A 17,381-nucleotide genomic window follows, 5' to 3' on the forward strand; every position below is an offset into this window, starting at 1 on the left:
TTAATTAGATACAAATTAGATCAAATTACTTTGGCTCATGTTTTTGCTTATCGTTAGTTTACTATAAGGAAAAAAATTCACTAAATGCAAAACAACATTTATCACTTTCTTACTATATTTTTTACAAGAGTATAAAATTTTATGTTTATTGGTTGGAAAAGAAGGATAGAAAACACAAATACACAACACAATCAACTATGTAATTACACAAGTGGCGTCACGTGATGTGACAGCTGTTATGTGATGATGTTGATGATTTATATTGCAATCAAAACTGGAAAAGATTTTTGTAAATAGGCCATAGGACATACATTAGCATAAATAATCATAGTTTTATTATGTCTCCTGAATTGTAAACATTAAAAAAGAAGTGGGCTACCTATAGTCCGCTTTGTCTTCTTGGACAGTACTTTGCGGTTATAGCCCACTTGTCCTAAAAGGGTTAACATTGTAAGACTTTCTTTTACACAGTCTTTGATTACACAAGTAAGTTGAGACTAAGATAATAAGATTTAATAATGGTAAAATGCCAGTAGTTGTATAAATGTCTTTATTATAGCAATATCAAACTGTCATAATAAACTGAACCTGTTAATTGCACATTTTATATACATAGAGACTTGAAAGTATAAAATAGTAACTCAGGGACAAAATAAACACCAAATAAAAAGAAAATACTGCAGAGAGCTGTCAACTTAATTGTGTGGTTGTAGTGCACAAAATGAGAAAAAGTATCCTTATGTTAGCCAGTAAGTTTTCATTGTGATAAGAACCACATTACAAACACTGACCCTTCTGTTATCAATCAAGCACCATTTAATGGTAAATGCAATCCACAGGCTCCCAGCATTAGTAAGTAGTGACAAAAGTGTTAGATTCCACTATTCATTTTAACAAAATGAGATGAGTTTTTGTATTTCAGGAGCTGCCAAACCGACACTACATGTCAGAACTTGCTCTCACACTTGTAGTACCTTTGTTGTGTCTGGCTGTACTGGTAATACTGCTCACATTCATTCTATGCTTCCAACAAGACACTGCGTGAGTAGAACATCTGTATTTTAAGTAGTAAATAATAATTTTGTTGTAATTCTTTTGGGGGAATAGCTAAATATCCCAAAACTCCATATTATCTAACAAAACCTGCCTATTATCATGAGAATTATTGTGATTCTGACTAATTTATATTACAACAATTTAGATTTCGTTTGTACTATGTGCTGTTAGTTTAGATTTTCTAGTATTATGTCATTCAAATTGTAATTGACCTATTTTACTGAAATATTTAGGCCTTGTAGTTTTCTGTCATGTGCCTGAATGTGTAAAGGCTTTATGTAACCATACACCCAGTTTGGTCAAATTCTCTAAGATAGTGCTTAGGTAGTTCTCACGTTTTGTTTTTGAGAAAACACAAATTATTCCACATTGTATTCAAGCAATGGATATATATAAAAATATCTATAAAATGGACAAAATCAGACTAGGAGCTACATAGTGTTTTGATGGATTTTTGAATACAAAATGATTTTAAACAAGAAATGAGTAGTTTTAAAAGCACTTATCTACTGTAGTTTATTTATTGTTATTAAATTCAGTAAGAGTAAGTTTATATTTTTTGATTTGAAAGGATTGAACAAATTACAAAATACTTTAAAAAGCTGCATTAATTTATTTTGGCTTGATAGACCTAAAAGATGTAAACCCTTAAATTTTTTAAATTTTATTTGGGAATACTATTTTTGGGGTTTAGCAGGCAATTATGCAGATTTAGTGGGTTCTAGCTAGAGTTACTTATAAATCATTACTCATTTATAAGATAACCTTCTAGTTGACAACACAATCTTGGTATTCAAGTCAAGAATATGAATAATATTTATAAGATAGGAGCTACATAGTGTTTTGATGGATTTTTGAATACAAAATGATTTTAAACAAGAAATGAGTAGTTTTAAAAGCACTTATCTACTGTAGTTTATTTATTGTTATTAAATTCAGTAAGAGTAAGTTTATATATTTTTTGATTTGAAAGGATTGAACAAATTACAAAATACTTTAAAAGCTGCATTAATTTATTTTGGCTTGATAGACCTAAAAGATGTAAACCCTTAAATTTTTTAAATTTTATTTGGGAATACTATTTTTGGGGTTTAGCAGGCAATTATGCAGATTTAGTGGGTTCTAGCTAGAGTTACTTATAAATCATTACTCATTTATAAGATAACCTTCTAGTTGACAACACAATCTTGGTATTCAAGTCAAGAATATGAATAATATTTCACCCTCTAGCACATTTTCTCTATATTATGTTTTCTAGTGTGATAGCCATTTTTAATATGTATTTTACATAATGAATTGGAACACTTGTAGAAAGTGAGTATGTCACACACACAACTCTCATCACTAACAGAGATGTAAGAGTACTCCAATTTTTTGAGCAAATTGAGTTTACTAATGTTCAATTAGTCAAAGCAATCAACACTTCTTATTACTAATAGAGATATATGAGTAGTCAAATTGGTAAATGTTTACTTTAGCCACTTCAAAATATTTGTTGATTTTTTTCACAAGGAAAATTCTTAAAAATTAAATTTAAAAAACAATAGATAACAATTAAATTTCTAAAAGACAGAATTTTTCTACTTTGGAAAAGGCATTAGTAGTTGAACGGGCTTCCACTACACATATTGTTTTTAAGTAAAATATTTTCTCCACTTGTAGAAGGTGGAGAGGCTTATTAGCAAACAGACACAAACCATCTTGAATATAATAAAACGGCTAGTGGTAATGACAAAACACAAAGAACACCTTTATTTAACAAAAATACTATACAGAAAAATCTGACCAATCAAAAAAAAAAAAAATAATTAAAAAAAAACAAAAACAATTTAAAACAGAAAAATAATAAAAAAATTAAAAAAAACAATAAAATAAAAAAAAAACAAAAAAAATAAAAATAAAAAAAAATATTTAAAAACAAGAAGTGCAAATAAGATGTGTATTGGCAAACAAGACCGAGACGACTGATGATAAAACGACAGTCAGGCTTGACATAGAGGTAGAAACTGTTGAAAAAATTATGAAAAAGAAATTATCCTCATATGCAGTAGGTAGCCCTTCTTCTTCTTCTAAGGGGTGACCTATTGCCATACCAGCAGTTCTGCAAACCACCAAAAACCACTGATCAGATCCTCCTGGGGAAATTCATCACCCTTGTCCAGACTTCCAAAGATGGTGTAGCACTCCCTTGCTATTGCAGGACAGTCTAAGAGTAGGTGTTCAGCAGTTTCCTCCTGCTCATCACACATGATACAGAGTGGATCATCCCGGAGAATGCTGACTCTGTAAAGATGCCTCCTGTCCCATAATCAGACCCATAACCTGAGAAGACACAATCTACTTAAGGAGATAAGGTTGGTTACCACACTGTGGGAAGGCAACTGTAGGACCATTCTGTTCATTCAGACCTGGATGCAACCTCCACCTTCTCTCATGTTCTCAAAATTCTTGTACTTTCTTCACATGAATATTGGTATCCTAATTATCCACTCCACCAATGCCTACCCCTTGTTGTTGTTATCCCCCCACCTAGAAACTCTGATTCCCCTCGGTCTCCTAGATTGATGAAGTGACTATTTGGGATATAACCTAAATTTCAAACATATTATCAATTATTGTGCAGTGTATGGATTGTCACCACCTAAACATTCTTTCTGAAAATGAAAACGTACTATTTTAAGACATTTATAAAAGTGATCCTAGATCGTTTTAGCAAAAGTGGCTAATGTAAATATTATCCCTTTATTTTCTGGAACAAGTTGAGTTTGATAGTGGTCAAAGCAATCAACACACGTCTCATTATTAGCAAAGATGTTCAAGTACTCCAATCTTTTGGTACAAGGTGATTTTGCTAATGCTCATGATCAAAGCATCAACACTCAAAAATCATAAATTCAAGCTCAAATCACGCATTCCTGAAACAAAAAAGTTCACAGAATATTAAGTGTTGGAAATCTGTCATAATTGCATAACAGAACAAACCCATAAGTTTATGACAAATCTATAACAAACCGTGGTTTTAACTAATATTAGTGTGATAAGAATTCGTCAAATTTAATATATAAAGAAAAATTAAAAGTTATTTATAACAAATCTGTTGTTATTTAAAAGTAAAAATAGAGACTGATTCTGTGTCTTTGCTAGCATAAGAAGTTTAGTTAGTTAGTGAACTAATTTAAAATAAGCTTAATATGTCCACATTACGAAGTAAGATGGTGACTAATATTGCAGGAATGACAAGCCTCCATTTGCCATCATAGACTCTCTCTTTGTTGCTTTTGAAGGCATGGTGAGGTATGTAGGAAATGTTATTTATTTTGAACTAACAGAACGACTTTTGAACAGTTTTTGGATTTCACAGATTGGTAGGATGTTTATATTTTTGTTTTTGTAGTCACAAGACAGTTTACTTATGACAATGTTGTTTTACTTGTTGAACTGGAAGCCAGTTTGAGTGATTTTGTTTGGTGAATCACTTTTTCTTGTTTTATTTTTAAAAAATATTATTTTGTTTAACACGTTCATGACAACGTGTATTCCATCGGGTACACGTGATCTTTCACAACTGCTGTTGTGTACCCGATCGGGTACATACCGGACTTTCTTAAAACGCATTGTGCGCCTGATGGGGTACATGTTGCTATGCATTTCCTTATTACGTTTTTATTGCTTGGTGGTTTGTTAAATTTGATCCGACGCTTAAATAAATACATCAGACTATCATGTACTCCTTAGGGTGTACAATTGCTTCATTTTTAAGGTAAACTAATTATGTAGGTACCCCTTGGGGTACGTGGAGAAAAATTGAAAAAATATATTAAAATAATTTTTGTGCAAAATTCAGGGCCTACATACAACTTTTTTACACTTAAACGTTTTACATAAAAAATACGGTTTTTACCAATATTATTGAAAAAATTCTATAGCAAATAAAGAAATAAACCGTTGTCGAGAACGTGTTAACATATAATTATCTGACAGCAACTTGAATATTACCTGTTGTCTTAGTCAAGTTATACAGGAAAGTGTATTAAGGTTTAAAACACATACATTGTTTTGTAATGGGGAATTTACAATAAGTTTTGGCCAATAAAATAATTTTCAATGATACATTTGCGACATTTGTGTTTTATATATATATATATATATATATATATATATATATATATATATAAATAATATATACAAAATAATTGAATCATAAAAAGTGAGGGCTCTGTGGTATAGTGGTAATACAGCTCAGCAAGTGAGAGACTCGGCGGAGCAAGTGCTTTTTGTGAGTCAATTTGTATTGAAAATAAAATCAGGCTACTGCCGGTTATACAAATTTATGAAATATTATATTTGTTTGATAGGTATTTTGTCTTCTGATCATTCGTTAGTTTCCTTATTTAAACACATATGTGACAGAAACGGTCAAATACAAAATATTTGAATCGTAAAAAGTGAGGGCCCTGGTTTGAGTCCCAGCGGAGCAAATACTTTTTGTGATTCAATGTTTAAAGAAAATGTATTAAAATATATATAAAACACATAAGTGAGTACAACCACTTTATAGTTATGTGAACACAAGCCAGGCATCAAAGATTAATTTATTGTTAGTTGAGAGGGCTCAACTGTCAGTTAACTGATGTGTTGAAAATAGTACTTTCGAATTGTAATAAAAATTGTAAAATAGCTGATATCTTGTAATTTTTTATAACTATAATGGTATCTTTGTTATTTGAATTTACAAATTTGCAACAAGTGCCATTTTGTTAATATTAAAGCAAATCACATAATTATTTTATTGAGTATTCCTCTTTCTTATTATAATATATGTGCAAAATTGATATCTGTAGCTTTAGTACTTCTACAGATAGTATTGTTTCTAAAAAATACATAACACATTTCTTGACCTATGTTTACATGACATTTTTTTGTTTGAAATGATGAGTACTATCAGCCACAAAAGTTTTTGACACCCTTTTTCTGAACACCTTGTACATACAGGGGCAGTTTATGAGCCGGGAATTAACTCTTGATCAGGATCTATAACAAGTTTTTATTCTGACCATAAAAAATAACTTCAAAAGCTCAATATTAACTCTAGGTTATGATCAAAGATAGTTCCAAGCTGGATAATCCTAAGGACTAAAAGTTGGGTGCATGAGTTCAGGGCTAAGATTGTCGCAATCTAACAAATAATCCAGATGACTTTGGGAGCTCAGGACAAAGAAAAGTGAGAGAGTTTGGAGCTAAAATTTAGGGCAGGATCAAGCTGGGAATTAACGTTGTTTTCCAATGAAGTGTGCATTAAAAACAGTGCTGGAGTAGTTGAGGGTTAGATTATCCCTATCATATACAAAAATTAATTAAAAGTTTGTAAAGTAAAAAAGTAGGAAATATTCAAAATGCTATAAAAACTTACGTAGTAGCCAAGAACTGCATGGGTTTGGTGTGCATGTTGTTTTCAGTGTGTGTGTGGTACTTTACAGAGAAATAAAAATTGGAAATTATGGAATGGGTTTTAAGGACTGGAATAAACTCTAATTTTGAATTATTTTGAATTGTTACAAATTTGCTTAACTATCTCAAAAATTGAGAGGGGCAAAGTAAATGATGGTTTTTGGACACTACAAAAAATGTTGTGTATATTATGTAAAAAAATATTTTATTTTCAGTACATTTCCTGAAAATAGCTAGTTGAAAATTGGAAATTTTTGAGGTGGACATGGAAAGCAATGAAAGAGTTGAGGAAAATGAGCATTTCTCAAAAATTAAATTGATATTCACAAGGGTATTTCAATTTCTAAGAAAGAATTTCAGTGTTTCTGTAGGAAATGTTGTAGGAGGCCATTAATTAAGGCTCAATAACTTGTACACAAACGTGACAAACCATGTAATGTGAAGATAAATAGATTAATATTTTATTGTTGTAAAATGTGTAAAACGGTAAAGTGTTATAGCAAAATACATCTGTCCAGAAGCTTTTTACAGGTGATTCAATTTGACCTTCTGTCACTAATGATATAGAATTACGTGGTGATCACCTACTATTGCCACAAAGCTTATGTTTCCAGCCTAAATCCAAGGCCGGTAGTATGGAAAAGGTCTATTATTATGGGCTCTATCAGGATTCTTGTCTTAAATGATATTTTTCATACCTTAGCACAGAATTTAGATCATAGTTTGAAACTTCTTACAAAAACAACGGGTTTCAGAAATGCATAAAACTTGGTTAAAATCAATTTTTGAAAATCGCAAGCTTTCAGGCCTGGTGCACAACACAATATGGGGCTCAGTATTTTCTCCAGCTACTATTTTCTTACAGATTCTTTGAGTGTTGTCCACCTCTGTAATACTTCAGGGCAATGAGAGCAAAGCCACAGTTAACTGCTAGTTTAGAAATGAAGTATAGTAAGTAATTCAGTAGCATTATTGCGATTGAAAAATCTTTAATCTTCTATTTACACCAGACATTTTGGGTTGTGAACTTTGTGAATGAATTTCAGACCTCAGTGCGAGTTGTAAGTGTGCAAATTTTCCAAAAATTGTGATTAAAAAAATTTATTTCAGTAATTGAAAACCCAAACAACTGGACCAAAATTGTTCCTCTCAGTAGCTCTGAATAAAATAATTTCAAAATCATGGTATTTGATTACTCCTAAGCATTAAAATAATTTGCTTATTCGTTATTAGGCATATATTTGTTTGGTGGTTGCAGGAAACGTAATGACGACACTCCACAGTCCCAGCTGGTGCAGTACGAGGCTGTACAACGAGCTAGCAACACTCTCCGCTCATTGTCCACTCAGAGGGATGGGGAAGACTCGAGTCCCAGGTAGATCTGCCTACTTAGTTAATTAAAACAACCTTTTTGTAAAAAATAAAGATAGCATAACTATCTCTTCTATAAAAAAACAAAGTAAACGTGTTGTTCTCATTAAAAAAATTAATATTGAAGATGCATAAAAAATAATGTTATAGGATACAAGTAATTTATTTTTCCATGATTATACATCAATGGCTAAGATATTTTCATCCTTTGAACAGCCTTCATCTTGAAATCATGTTAAATATTAAAGGTTCAAAAATGTAACATCCATTTTAAGAATCAAGCTTAACGAGTGGCATAGAGTCTAATATTGATTCACACACAATACAGTGCTCCTCTGACCATTCTTCTTCTTCTAAGTAGTGGCCTATTTCCATGCACTTGAGCCTTAAGGTGGCTTTTTGTGCACCTCGGAAAAAAAACATGAGACCAACCAGTTTACGATTTCAGCAGTTCTACTAACGCCGAAAACAACCGATCAGATCCTCCTGGGGAAATTCACCACCTTTGTCCAGACTACCAAAAATGATATAGTCTTCCCTTTCAGGACAGTCAAAGAGCAGGTGTTCAGCAGTTTCCTCTTGCATTCACATTCTACAGAGCGGATCCTATCGTAGAATGCCGACTCTGTGGAGATGCTTTCTCAGGTGATAATGTTCCATAGTTAGATCCACAACCGAGAAGACATCGATCTCCTTAAAGAGAGAAAATCAGATGACACCCTTCGGGAATGTGACTATAGAACCATCCATACTGCTCATACTGCGGATGCAGACTTCACCTTCTCTCAGCGTGAACACACCTCGGGAAAGCCTGAAAGGTTTCACATCAAGAAATACCACAGAATATCTGAAGCACTGTCATGCCAGACGCTGAGCCCAAGTTGGTCAGGACATTAGCTATTTCGTTCCCAGACCCCTGAACTCAAAAAACAATCACTTGATGAATCTGCGAAGGGAAGAAACGACAATAGTAATCCAAGAAAAAAATTAATTAGGTGGACTCTTCGGCACAAAGCCATTAATGCTATTTTGGGCCAACTTCCGGAAGTGTACGAACTTTGGGAATTATTGCAAATCACAAAACAAACAGTAAAATTGCAGCAAAAGCAGATGGTATAGCCAACAAAATCAGTACTTTTGAATTTTTTCAGTCTAAAACTATTGCACAAAGTTTTGAGCCAGACGGACGTCCTCTCCAAAGAGCTGCAGAGTGAATCTCTGGATATTTCTAACTTTTTTGCAAAAGCTGAATGAGTCATTGACTGTTTAAAACTGGATAGAAATTACGATGGATTTAGTTAGACATGGAATGAAGCAGAAGAGCAGAGCAACAAATATGGCATGAAAGGTTTGTTTGTTGAAAGGCCAACACACTAACGGATGATTCTTAGAACCTGAACAAATGTTCAAGATTGACATTTACTTTGCTGGTCTTGACACATTAATCCCAAACCTGAAAGCTCGTTTTTCTCAGAACCACTTTGCCAAACAATAATATTACCCATATTAGATCTAATAATATTAAATTGGAATAACATTGAGTTGCTCTGAACATAAATTCTATAACTTCTCTGCAAGCTTCTCTACACAGCTCAAGTTCTTTCACTGTTATGCAAAAAATAATTTTGTGAAAACCGATAAGAAAAATTGAGAGCAACTTCCAAGAGTTAGCTGATTTTTTATTCAGAATGACCTTCAGCAAAATTCACAGGATGTTTGAAAACTTGTAGAAATATTACTTCCTTGGCCCATCACAACAGCAAGTGTCGAAAATCATTCTCTACGTTACGAAGATTTTAAACATATATGTAAAGCACCATAACGGAATATCACATAAGTGGACTTACCCTGATGGCTGTTAAACAAGAAATAATAGCAAAGTATATGCAAGAAGAAAAGCTAAATGTATTGTTGACAGATTTTCAAATCTAATGAAATGGGGCTTATGCTCCATTAAATAAAATTTTAACCTTATGTTGCCCACACAAGAGTGTGAACTTGCAGAAAATACAATGCTCTACTTTAACTGAAAAGAATCATCCCCCCAAATTAATGGTCCACGCTATATCTATGGCCCAAGATGTACATTATTTTGAAGGGGTTTTTTAGCAGAGATTAATGATAAAGGGAAAAACCCATTAGAAAAGAAAATTCTTATTTTTAGTTCAGCCTTTGAACTCTACTGTATGTATATTAAAACCACTTTAAACTTATGAAAATCGTGAGCTAAGATTACCTTACAATTTTTTGCCGAACTCCTTGTAGGCCATCCTCCATTGGGTGTGAGGTCACTAACTACCTTAAAAACTATTTCTTGAGTCCAGTATTCATTTACTAAGTTTACCTTTCACAACTTGAGCTAAGACAAGAATATTAAACCACCTAGAACGGGACTTACGTTGTAAATGTTTCAAACTTTAAAACAGCGTAATTTTTAACAGCGAGTGAACTTTTTCAGGTCAAATTTTTGGCATTATACTCTACTAATAGAGACCTTTGATTTGATGTACTACTCAGCCTATGCTCTAATTTAAGACTCCTTGCAGGCCATTCCCCACCATGACAAAAAAATAGTAGTTACTTCAGAAAATTAGATTTATAGGCGCGGTAATAATGTACAAAGTTTTATTGCTTTACCTGTAATTATTCAGGAATTATCAAGCCCATGAGGGACTTTTTTTACATCCTGTATAAATATAACTTATAGTTTAATTTTTCTTGTTTTTACTGGGAGTCCTTATGGGCAAGCTGCTACTGACTTTCTCCATGAAAAAATAGTTTATTATGCCTATATTGGCATAATATTTTATTAATCTATAAATCATTTTATATGCCAATAACTCTATTAACATCAATACAATTTATAATACATTCAGTGTGCCCTCAATGGCAACAGTGATGACAGAAAACCAATCTGAAACCTTCATGACCGAACTCCCTGAACAGGGCCGGATCTATCATTTCTTCTAGGGGGGGCAAGCTTGACTTTTGGCGCCCCCCCCGATACCAAACTATTTACCATAAGTTTTACTACTATATGCTTTGTATATGGGGTTGAAATAAAATAAAACTTAGGTTGAATAAGAAAGTGTTATTTTAATGAAATAGAAATGTATATTTTACAATTTTACATGAATCCAAAACAATACAATTGTTTTAGAAAAAAACAATACTAACAATTATAGAATCTTTATCTTCCGAGCCTTCTTTGCTGCAAATGTGTTAATTATCTGATCAAAATAAATCAAAGAAGCCCTTTCATGTTCAATTGATACAATGCTTAAATTAGTTAGTCTTTGCTGTTTCATAGAATTTCTTAAATAGGTTTTTATAAGCTTCAATTTGCTGAAACTTCTCTCTCCAGATGCTACAGAGACTGGAAGCGTTAGAAAGATTTTAAGGGCTACATAATATGTTTGGATAACCCTCTTTCAACTTGCTCTTATGCAATATTTTGAGCAAAGATGCTGCTGTTGCGTCTTCCAATCCATCTTCCATATTTAAGGCATGAAATTTAAAACTCTCTATTTCATTCACAAGCTCTTCTTCATTTAAGTCACTGGCATATGTTGTAGCTAATTCTTTTGCTTTACTTTTCAAAGTTTTAACATCCATTTTTTTTATTTGATCCCCACACAAAAAATTAAACTTATCAGCAACGATTTTTAACGCATCATATCTGTTAGTTAGCTCACTAATAATTCTATCACATATTTGAAAAAGTGATCTTTTGAAAAGCTCTTCTTCTTCTTCAGTAAAATTTGGCCCATCATCTTCATGTGTGTCTCCTGTCATTTTCTTTTTCTTTCTCTTTCTTGTTTCCTTGTACTCTGCTGTTATGCCCATATTATTAGCTAAAAATGTTGCCTCATCAATTGCCTCTGAAACAGTTAAATCCCTAGTTGAATATAATACATTTAGAAGACCTTGTATGTTTCTTGCAGCATTGTCTACTGTTGTGTCCTCTCTTTGTAGAAACTTGCTAACTCTATCAATTTTCTTGAGGACTGAATACCAAAAGCATGTCATAATAACATATTCAAACCTTTTCATGTTTTTAAGTAGCGATTTAGCTTCAGCTCTTGTTTCAGGAGATGAGAACTCATGGGTAGTTAAGTCTTCAAGAGAAGAGAGCATTTTGTCCATATGTTTATAAATAACCTCCACAGAATCAATCCTTGCTGACCATCTTGTTTTACTTTCTGATTTTAACGAAAGGGGAACATGTTGTTTTAAAACTTCCCACCTTGATGTAGAGCCATGAAAGAAGTTGTAGAGGCTGTTTATAATACCAAAATACGATTGTGCTTCAACACAGGCCTCTGCTGAATGAACCCCAACTAAATTTAAGGAATGGGCTGAGCATGGGACAAAGTAGGCCAGTTTGTTCTCTTGCACAATCCTTGACTGGACACCCTTGTATTTCCCAGCCATGTTTGCTCCGTTGTTATACGACTGGCCCCTGCAAAACATCAAATCATCTTCTTTGAGCTTTTTAGCAATGCTTTCAAAAAGCCCCTCGCCTGTTTTTTCACTCACAGTAAAAAAATCTAAAAAGCTTTCACATACCTCTGGCCCTTCGTCAGTATATTTAATGTAACGAATGACTTCAGTCATTTGTTCATTTTTACTTACATCAGGGGTACAGTCGAAAATCAATGAAAAATATTTAGCTTTATTTATGTCCTGAATTATGTCTTCTCTAATTGCATTTGCAATGAGATCAAGAAACTCATCTTGTACTGTGTGAGAAAAATAGCTGAGCTGCCCTTTCTTATGGCGACCAATATGCTCACGCAAGGTCTCATTATAGTGGGAAATTAAATCTATAGTGTTGAGAAATTTTCCACTATTTGGATCTGCAAAGTTACAAGTTTTGTTTGTCCCTCTGAATGCACTACCCTGTTTTGCCAAAAATAAGACAGCATCTAGTATACAGCGTAGTACTTCTCTCCAGTGGGATTCCTCCTTTTTTATCTGATCCTGCAACTCCTTGTCGATCCCTCCTTTACCAAGTGACGTTTCTAATGCTTTCCATGAAACAAAGGTTTTCTTATGGTACTGGGAGTTTTCATGTTCTGGCAATTTGTCACTGAGTTTTTTCCAATTTGTGAATCCCTCCTTTCTTGCTAAAAACGAAATTGTTGATTCATGTTCTGTGTTCAAATGACGAAAAAGCCTGCATGGAACACAGTACAAAGCATTCATTGTCTCGCTGTAAGCCAAATAAGATCTTTTGACCTTTGAACCATTTTTCAAAATTTTGTAAAACCAATCTTTTGTAAGGTTTCGGCCCTCCCTACCGCTTTTACTCAAATCAGGATTATGATCATCGTTTTCACATCTTCTTTGTATGATGTAACATCTTTGTTTGTCACTAAGCTGAGTTGGCCAAGTTCCAGGGTCATTAAAATTAAAATTGTACTCACATTCACTCTCCTGTTCTTCATGGTTAGGCCCTTTTGAGTCTGAAACTGAAACGGCTTCTTGAAATGACGTAGAAGAGGCCCAAAAATCAGTAGCATGCGAAGTATGTGGTTTTTCACAAATAAAGTCATTGTTGTCTTCTTCCTCTGCACAAACGTCCATGAGATCTTCTCCTCCAGCGTTTTCTTCTCCCACCGCATCCTCTTGAACAGACGGTTTATTTCTCGTTGCTTCAGGTTCGGCTTCGTCTGTAAGCAACAGACATAAATGCACACATGACCAAACATTTTAATTTTTTAAGTAGGTTACATGTACAACATAAACAAATTATTACATTGTGTAACGTTTTATAAATCATGTAGGCCTAACTAAAAACGTTACAAAAATATAATGTTGTTAAATAGTGCCAATAATGCTAAAAAACATGCTATCTTAATTGGGATACTATTACAGTACTAGCCTACAGCCTATTCGATATATTAATTGTTTTAGTAGTAAGGGCCAAGGGGATATTATTACAATCAATGTATTGTTAACATTTTAGTACGTATGTTACCGTATTAAAACTATCGTTAATAATAGCATAGAAAGTAAGTGAAAGAAGCATTTTATGTATATGTTTTTTAATGTATTTAGTTCTGAATATTTAAATGTGTTTATGCTACGCAAGGTGTGGTGGGCGTCGGCCGACGAATGTGAACGGGAGAGGATTTTCATTCAGGCAACGAATCTATAAAATATCTATAAACTAAAACTATATTTACAATTAATGATCTATAACCACTATTTTTAACATTAAAACTGAAGTTTCTTGTTATTATGCCGCTATAGCCTATAACTGTTTTGTACTCAAAATGAATCTTAACAAATTAAAATACAACAAAAATTAGTTACCTTGGTCCTTGATATTTTGCAACCATGATGACATTAAAGTTGACGATTTCGCGGCCTCTTGTTGTCTTGCTTTAGCTTTCTTTCTGTGGAAACACCCTGATGGTTTTTTCGACATGTTGATCTATGTTAGTCACTGGTAGAATATTCATACAACTGCGACATGAAATCTAACCTAAAACTCATCAAAAGTTCACGCTCAGGGGCGGGAGCGGGAGACTTGCGCTTGCGCTTTCTAGTCCTAGTCAAGCCGTAGACAATGTTGCCAACCCACAGCCTTAGTTATGAAAATACCCTGCCGCTTTAAAGATATTTCTTACTAGGCCTATGTTCTTTTGGTTTGCGCAAATATAGTTTACTGAAGTAAGAAATTGTATGTACGTAGACTATATTGTGCTATTGACACTTGACAGTAGAAATGGTAAATGTTTTTTTTATGGTGGCCTCATCCCATCATTTGGCGCCCGGCGCGGCGCCCCCCCTAACTCGGCGCCCGGGTCACATGCCCCCCCTGCCCCTCCCTGGATCCGGCCCTGTCCCTGAATGCCACATTAGTATGACAACACTAGTTACGGATTATTTCCTTTTTTACATTGTTAGATAAAAGTTTCTTGTTGGGTTAGGAATTGTATTGTCTAGACATATAACAATTTGTTCTCTTAATCAGTAATAATTTTTATACAGGTCGAGTGTATGTAATTTTTGTTAATAATTGAATAATTTTTTTCAATTTTGATATTTATGATTGAAAATTTTAAGGCTCTTTTAGCACTTTAGTTGTAGAACATGTATATTGCAGAGTATCAATGGAGAGAAGTGGACTACGCCCCAATCCTCCTCCATACTCTGGCATCCACCACACGTGAGTCTGAGATTTTCTACTCAACTACTAACTACAAGTTCTAAAGATTAAATTGAAAAAATAAGTACCAAAATGAATACTCTGAATATAATCTATTTCTCTGTAGCGCCTTTATGACATTTCAAACCATATGTATCTGTTGCAGGACAAGAGATGAATTTTTCGATGATGATGACACGAAGACCTGGTATTGCTAAGCTGTGATTATTGGAAATGATGAGTCAGTACTCCAATACTTTAAACCTTTTTTGTTTGAGTTCAAAGAAAAATCTAAATCCATCTACAGCGAGGCGTGACTTGTGGAAAATTCTGTCATATTCTGTAGGTTGCTAATTCGTCATCTGTGCAACTGAGGTTACAGTTGGGTTATCAGGATTATATGAATTTTATCAAATAAAGACAGTATCAACCACAACATTGTTATAGGCTATTTAAAATTTTAACTTGTACTGTTTGAACAAGCTCTTAAAACTACAGTATCATATTCTGTAGTATATGTTTGATTGACAGATATCCGAAAATAACATAATGGGTTTGAATAATTGCAGAAAAATCAGAATGTGTGTTGTATAGAACTGACTCCATTCTAGCAGGAAACTTGGGAATCGTGGATGGCTGATTTTGTAGTGTATCGATGATTGCTGCAACAGAGATCTCTGTTGACAATGAAACACTTTGTTGATAATTTATAATTATCTATCTATAAAACTTTTTATTAATTCAGACAGGATTTTAAAATATAATTTCAGATATTGTTTTGTTGTCTACCCATTGTAAAGTGACTTTATAACAATAGATGTTTTTAAATGAAATGTTTCTGGGAAGATATTAACTAAATTGTACACAGGTAACTTAGAAACATTGTTATTTCTTGTTGTAAAAAACTATGTTTTACATACAACTTATGGATTATGGCAATAAAAAAATCATTATAAATAATAAAATGTTTTATGCGTTATATGTGCGAAAAAAGAATGTAAAAAATCAATAATTTGTGTAATGTAAAAAGTGTGGGTTACACCTTTGAATAAATGTTAGTCCTCATGTGAGCTGCCAAGTGTGGAGCTCTCTGTGGCAAGCACATGTCACTATTGCTGAAACTTAGAGATATACAGATCAACTGTAAATCTGGCTGTATGACTGTGGTTTCAGTTTCCCAGGTACTGTGGGGTTAGAACTAGTGTCAAGACGCAGCTTGTTTTAAAAGTTCTGGTGCGTCATTAATTTACATAACTTCATTTCAGAAAACCTTCATATCAGTGTATGCACGAAACTTCCTACTCTATATACTACACAATATGAACTTCACCATAGCATGGTGGTAAGGCTGCGGCTCTCTAACTGAAAGTTCACGGGTTCAATTTTCTGTAAGATCAATGAATATTTGTAAGTGGGTTTGGACCGTTTCCCCTTAAAAACTTTTAGTATCTTCAATTGAAATGTAACTAGTGTAGAAAAAAACCCCTACAAAAAGAAAAATTGAGACTTATAATTTCATTGTATGTAACACTGACTTATTGACGTTTTCATTTTAATGGTTGTCAGATTTCACTTTCTGTAAAATATAAATCATTACTACATTTGATACTTACTTGACATTTTTATTTTCATCATTAGATATTTAAATGCAGTCCTCCTATTAGATTCATCAATAAATATGTATTTGAATGTGATTTAATGCATTATTCCGTTAAATATTTATATTGAATATTCATACATACATATCTCCATTGTGCAATGGGGTTTGTTCATTAATTTGCTTACCTACAGTTTTAACTTTTTGTTTTTAGTTCTATAAGTAATCAAGTCATTATGTTATGTGAAAATATAGTACAGTAGACTAGTTATGATAGATTTTTCACTTAATTCGTTGTGAATTGTTTATGTGTATGTTTAATGTGTATTATTAAAAGTAATGTATTAGGCCTAAAAATATAAATAAGATTTGATAAGTCTGTTCAGAATTTAAAACTGAAACTCTGTTATTTAGTAAAATAAGCAGTAAGTAGTTACCATGTGGTTAAATATTTAGAAAAACAATTTAGCCATTGCACAAGGTAGTAGTAAGCCACACCATGTGTTGCATTATAGACTTATCTTGCCAAATTTCAAGTCTATGACTTATTTTATTAACCCTGCATCTGGAAGTTGAAACTCCTATTACGGCAGGCACTATTTTGCTAGTTGTGCTTACCTTCATTCAAATCTATGTAGAAAGTTTATTATTGAAATAAAGTATAGACTATCATATACATTATTATACAGTATAAAACCTGGAACATTATTTTGCAGATGAAATAATTTGTTTACGAAAATTTAGTGATAT

The 17,381-nt window shown here is 33.1% G+C and overlaps 1 protein-coding gene across 2 annotated transcripts in view; it reads left to right on the top strand.

Moving 5' to 3' along the window:
- LOC124359424 (alpha-sarcoglycan) overlaps positions 1-17,162 on the top strand; it is a 54,993-nt gene extending 37,831 nt beyond the window's left edge. The window contains exons 8-12 of one of the 2 annotated variants that reach the window (XM_046812156.1): positions 923-1,041; positions 4,288-4,350; positions 7,763-7,879; positions 14,993-15,055; positions 15,201-17,162. In XM_046812156.1, coding sequence (XP_046668112.1) covers positions 923-1,041; positions 4,288-4,350; positions 7,763-7,879; positions 14,993-15,055; positions 15,201-15,252 — 414 coding nt within the window. In that variant the 3' untranslated portion in view covers positions 15,253-17,162. The remainder of the gene's footprint in view (positions 1-922; positions 1,042-4,287; positions 4,351-7,762; positions 7,880-14,992; positions 15,056-15,200) is intronic. The other variant, XM_046812157.1, reaches the window with a different exon arrangement.
- Positions 17,163-17,381: the final 219 nt, after the last annotated feature.

This window comes from Homalodisca vitripennis, chromosome 4, assembly GCF_021130785.1.
Source record: "Homalodisca vitripennis isolate AUS2020 chromosome 4, UT_GWSS_2.1, whole genome shotgun sequence".
Lineage (NCBI taxonomy): Eukaryota > Metazoa > Arthropoda > Insecta > Hemiptera > Cicadellidae > Homalodisca > Homalodisca vitripennis.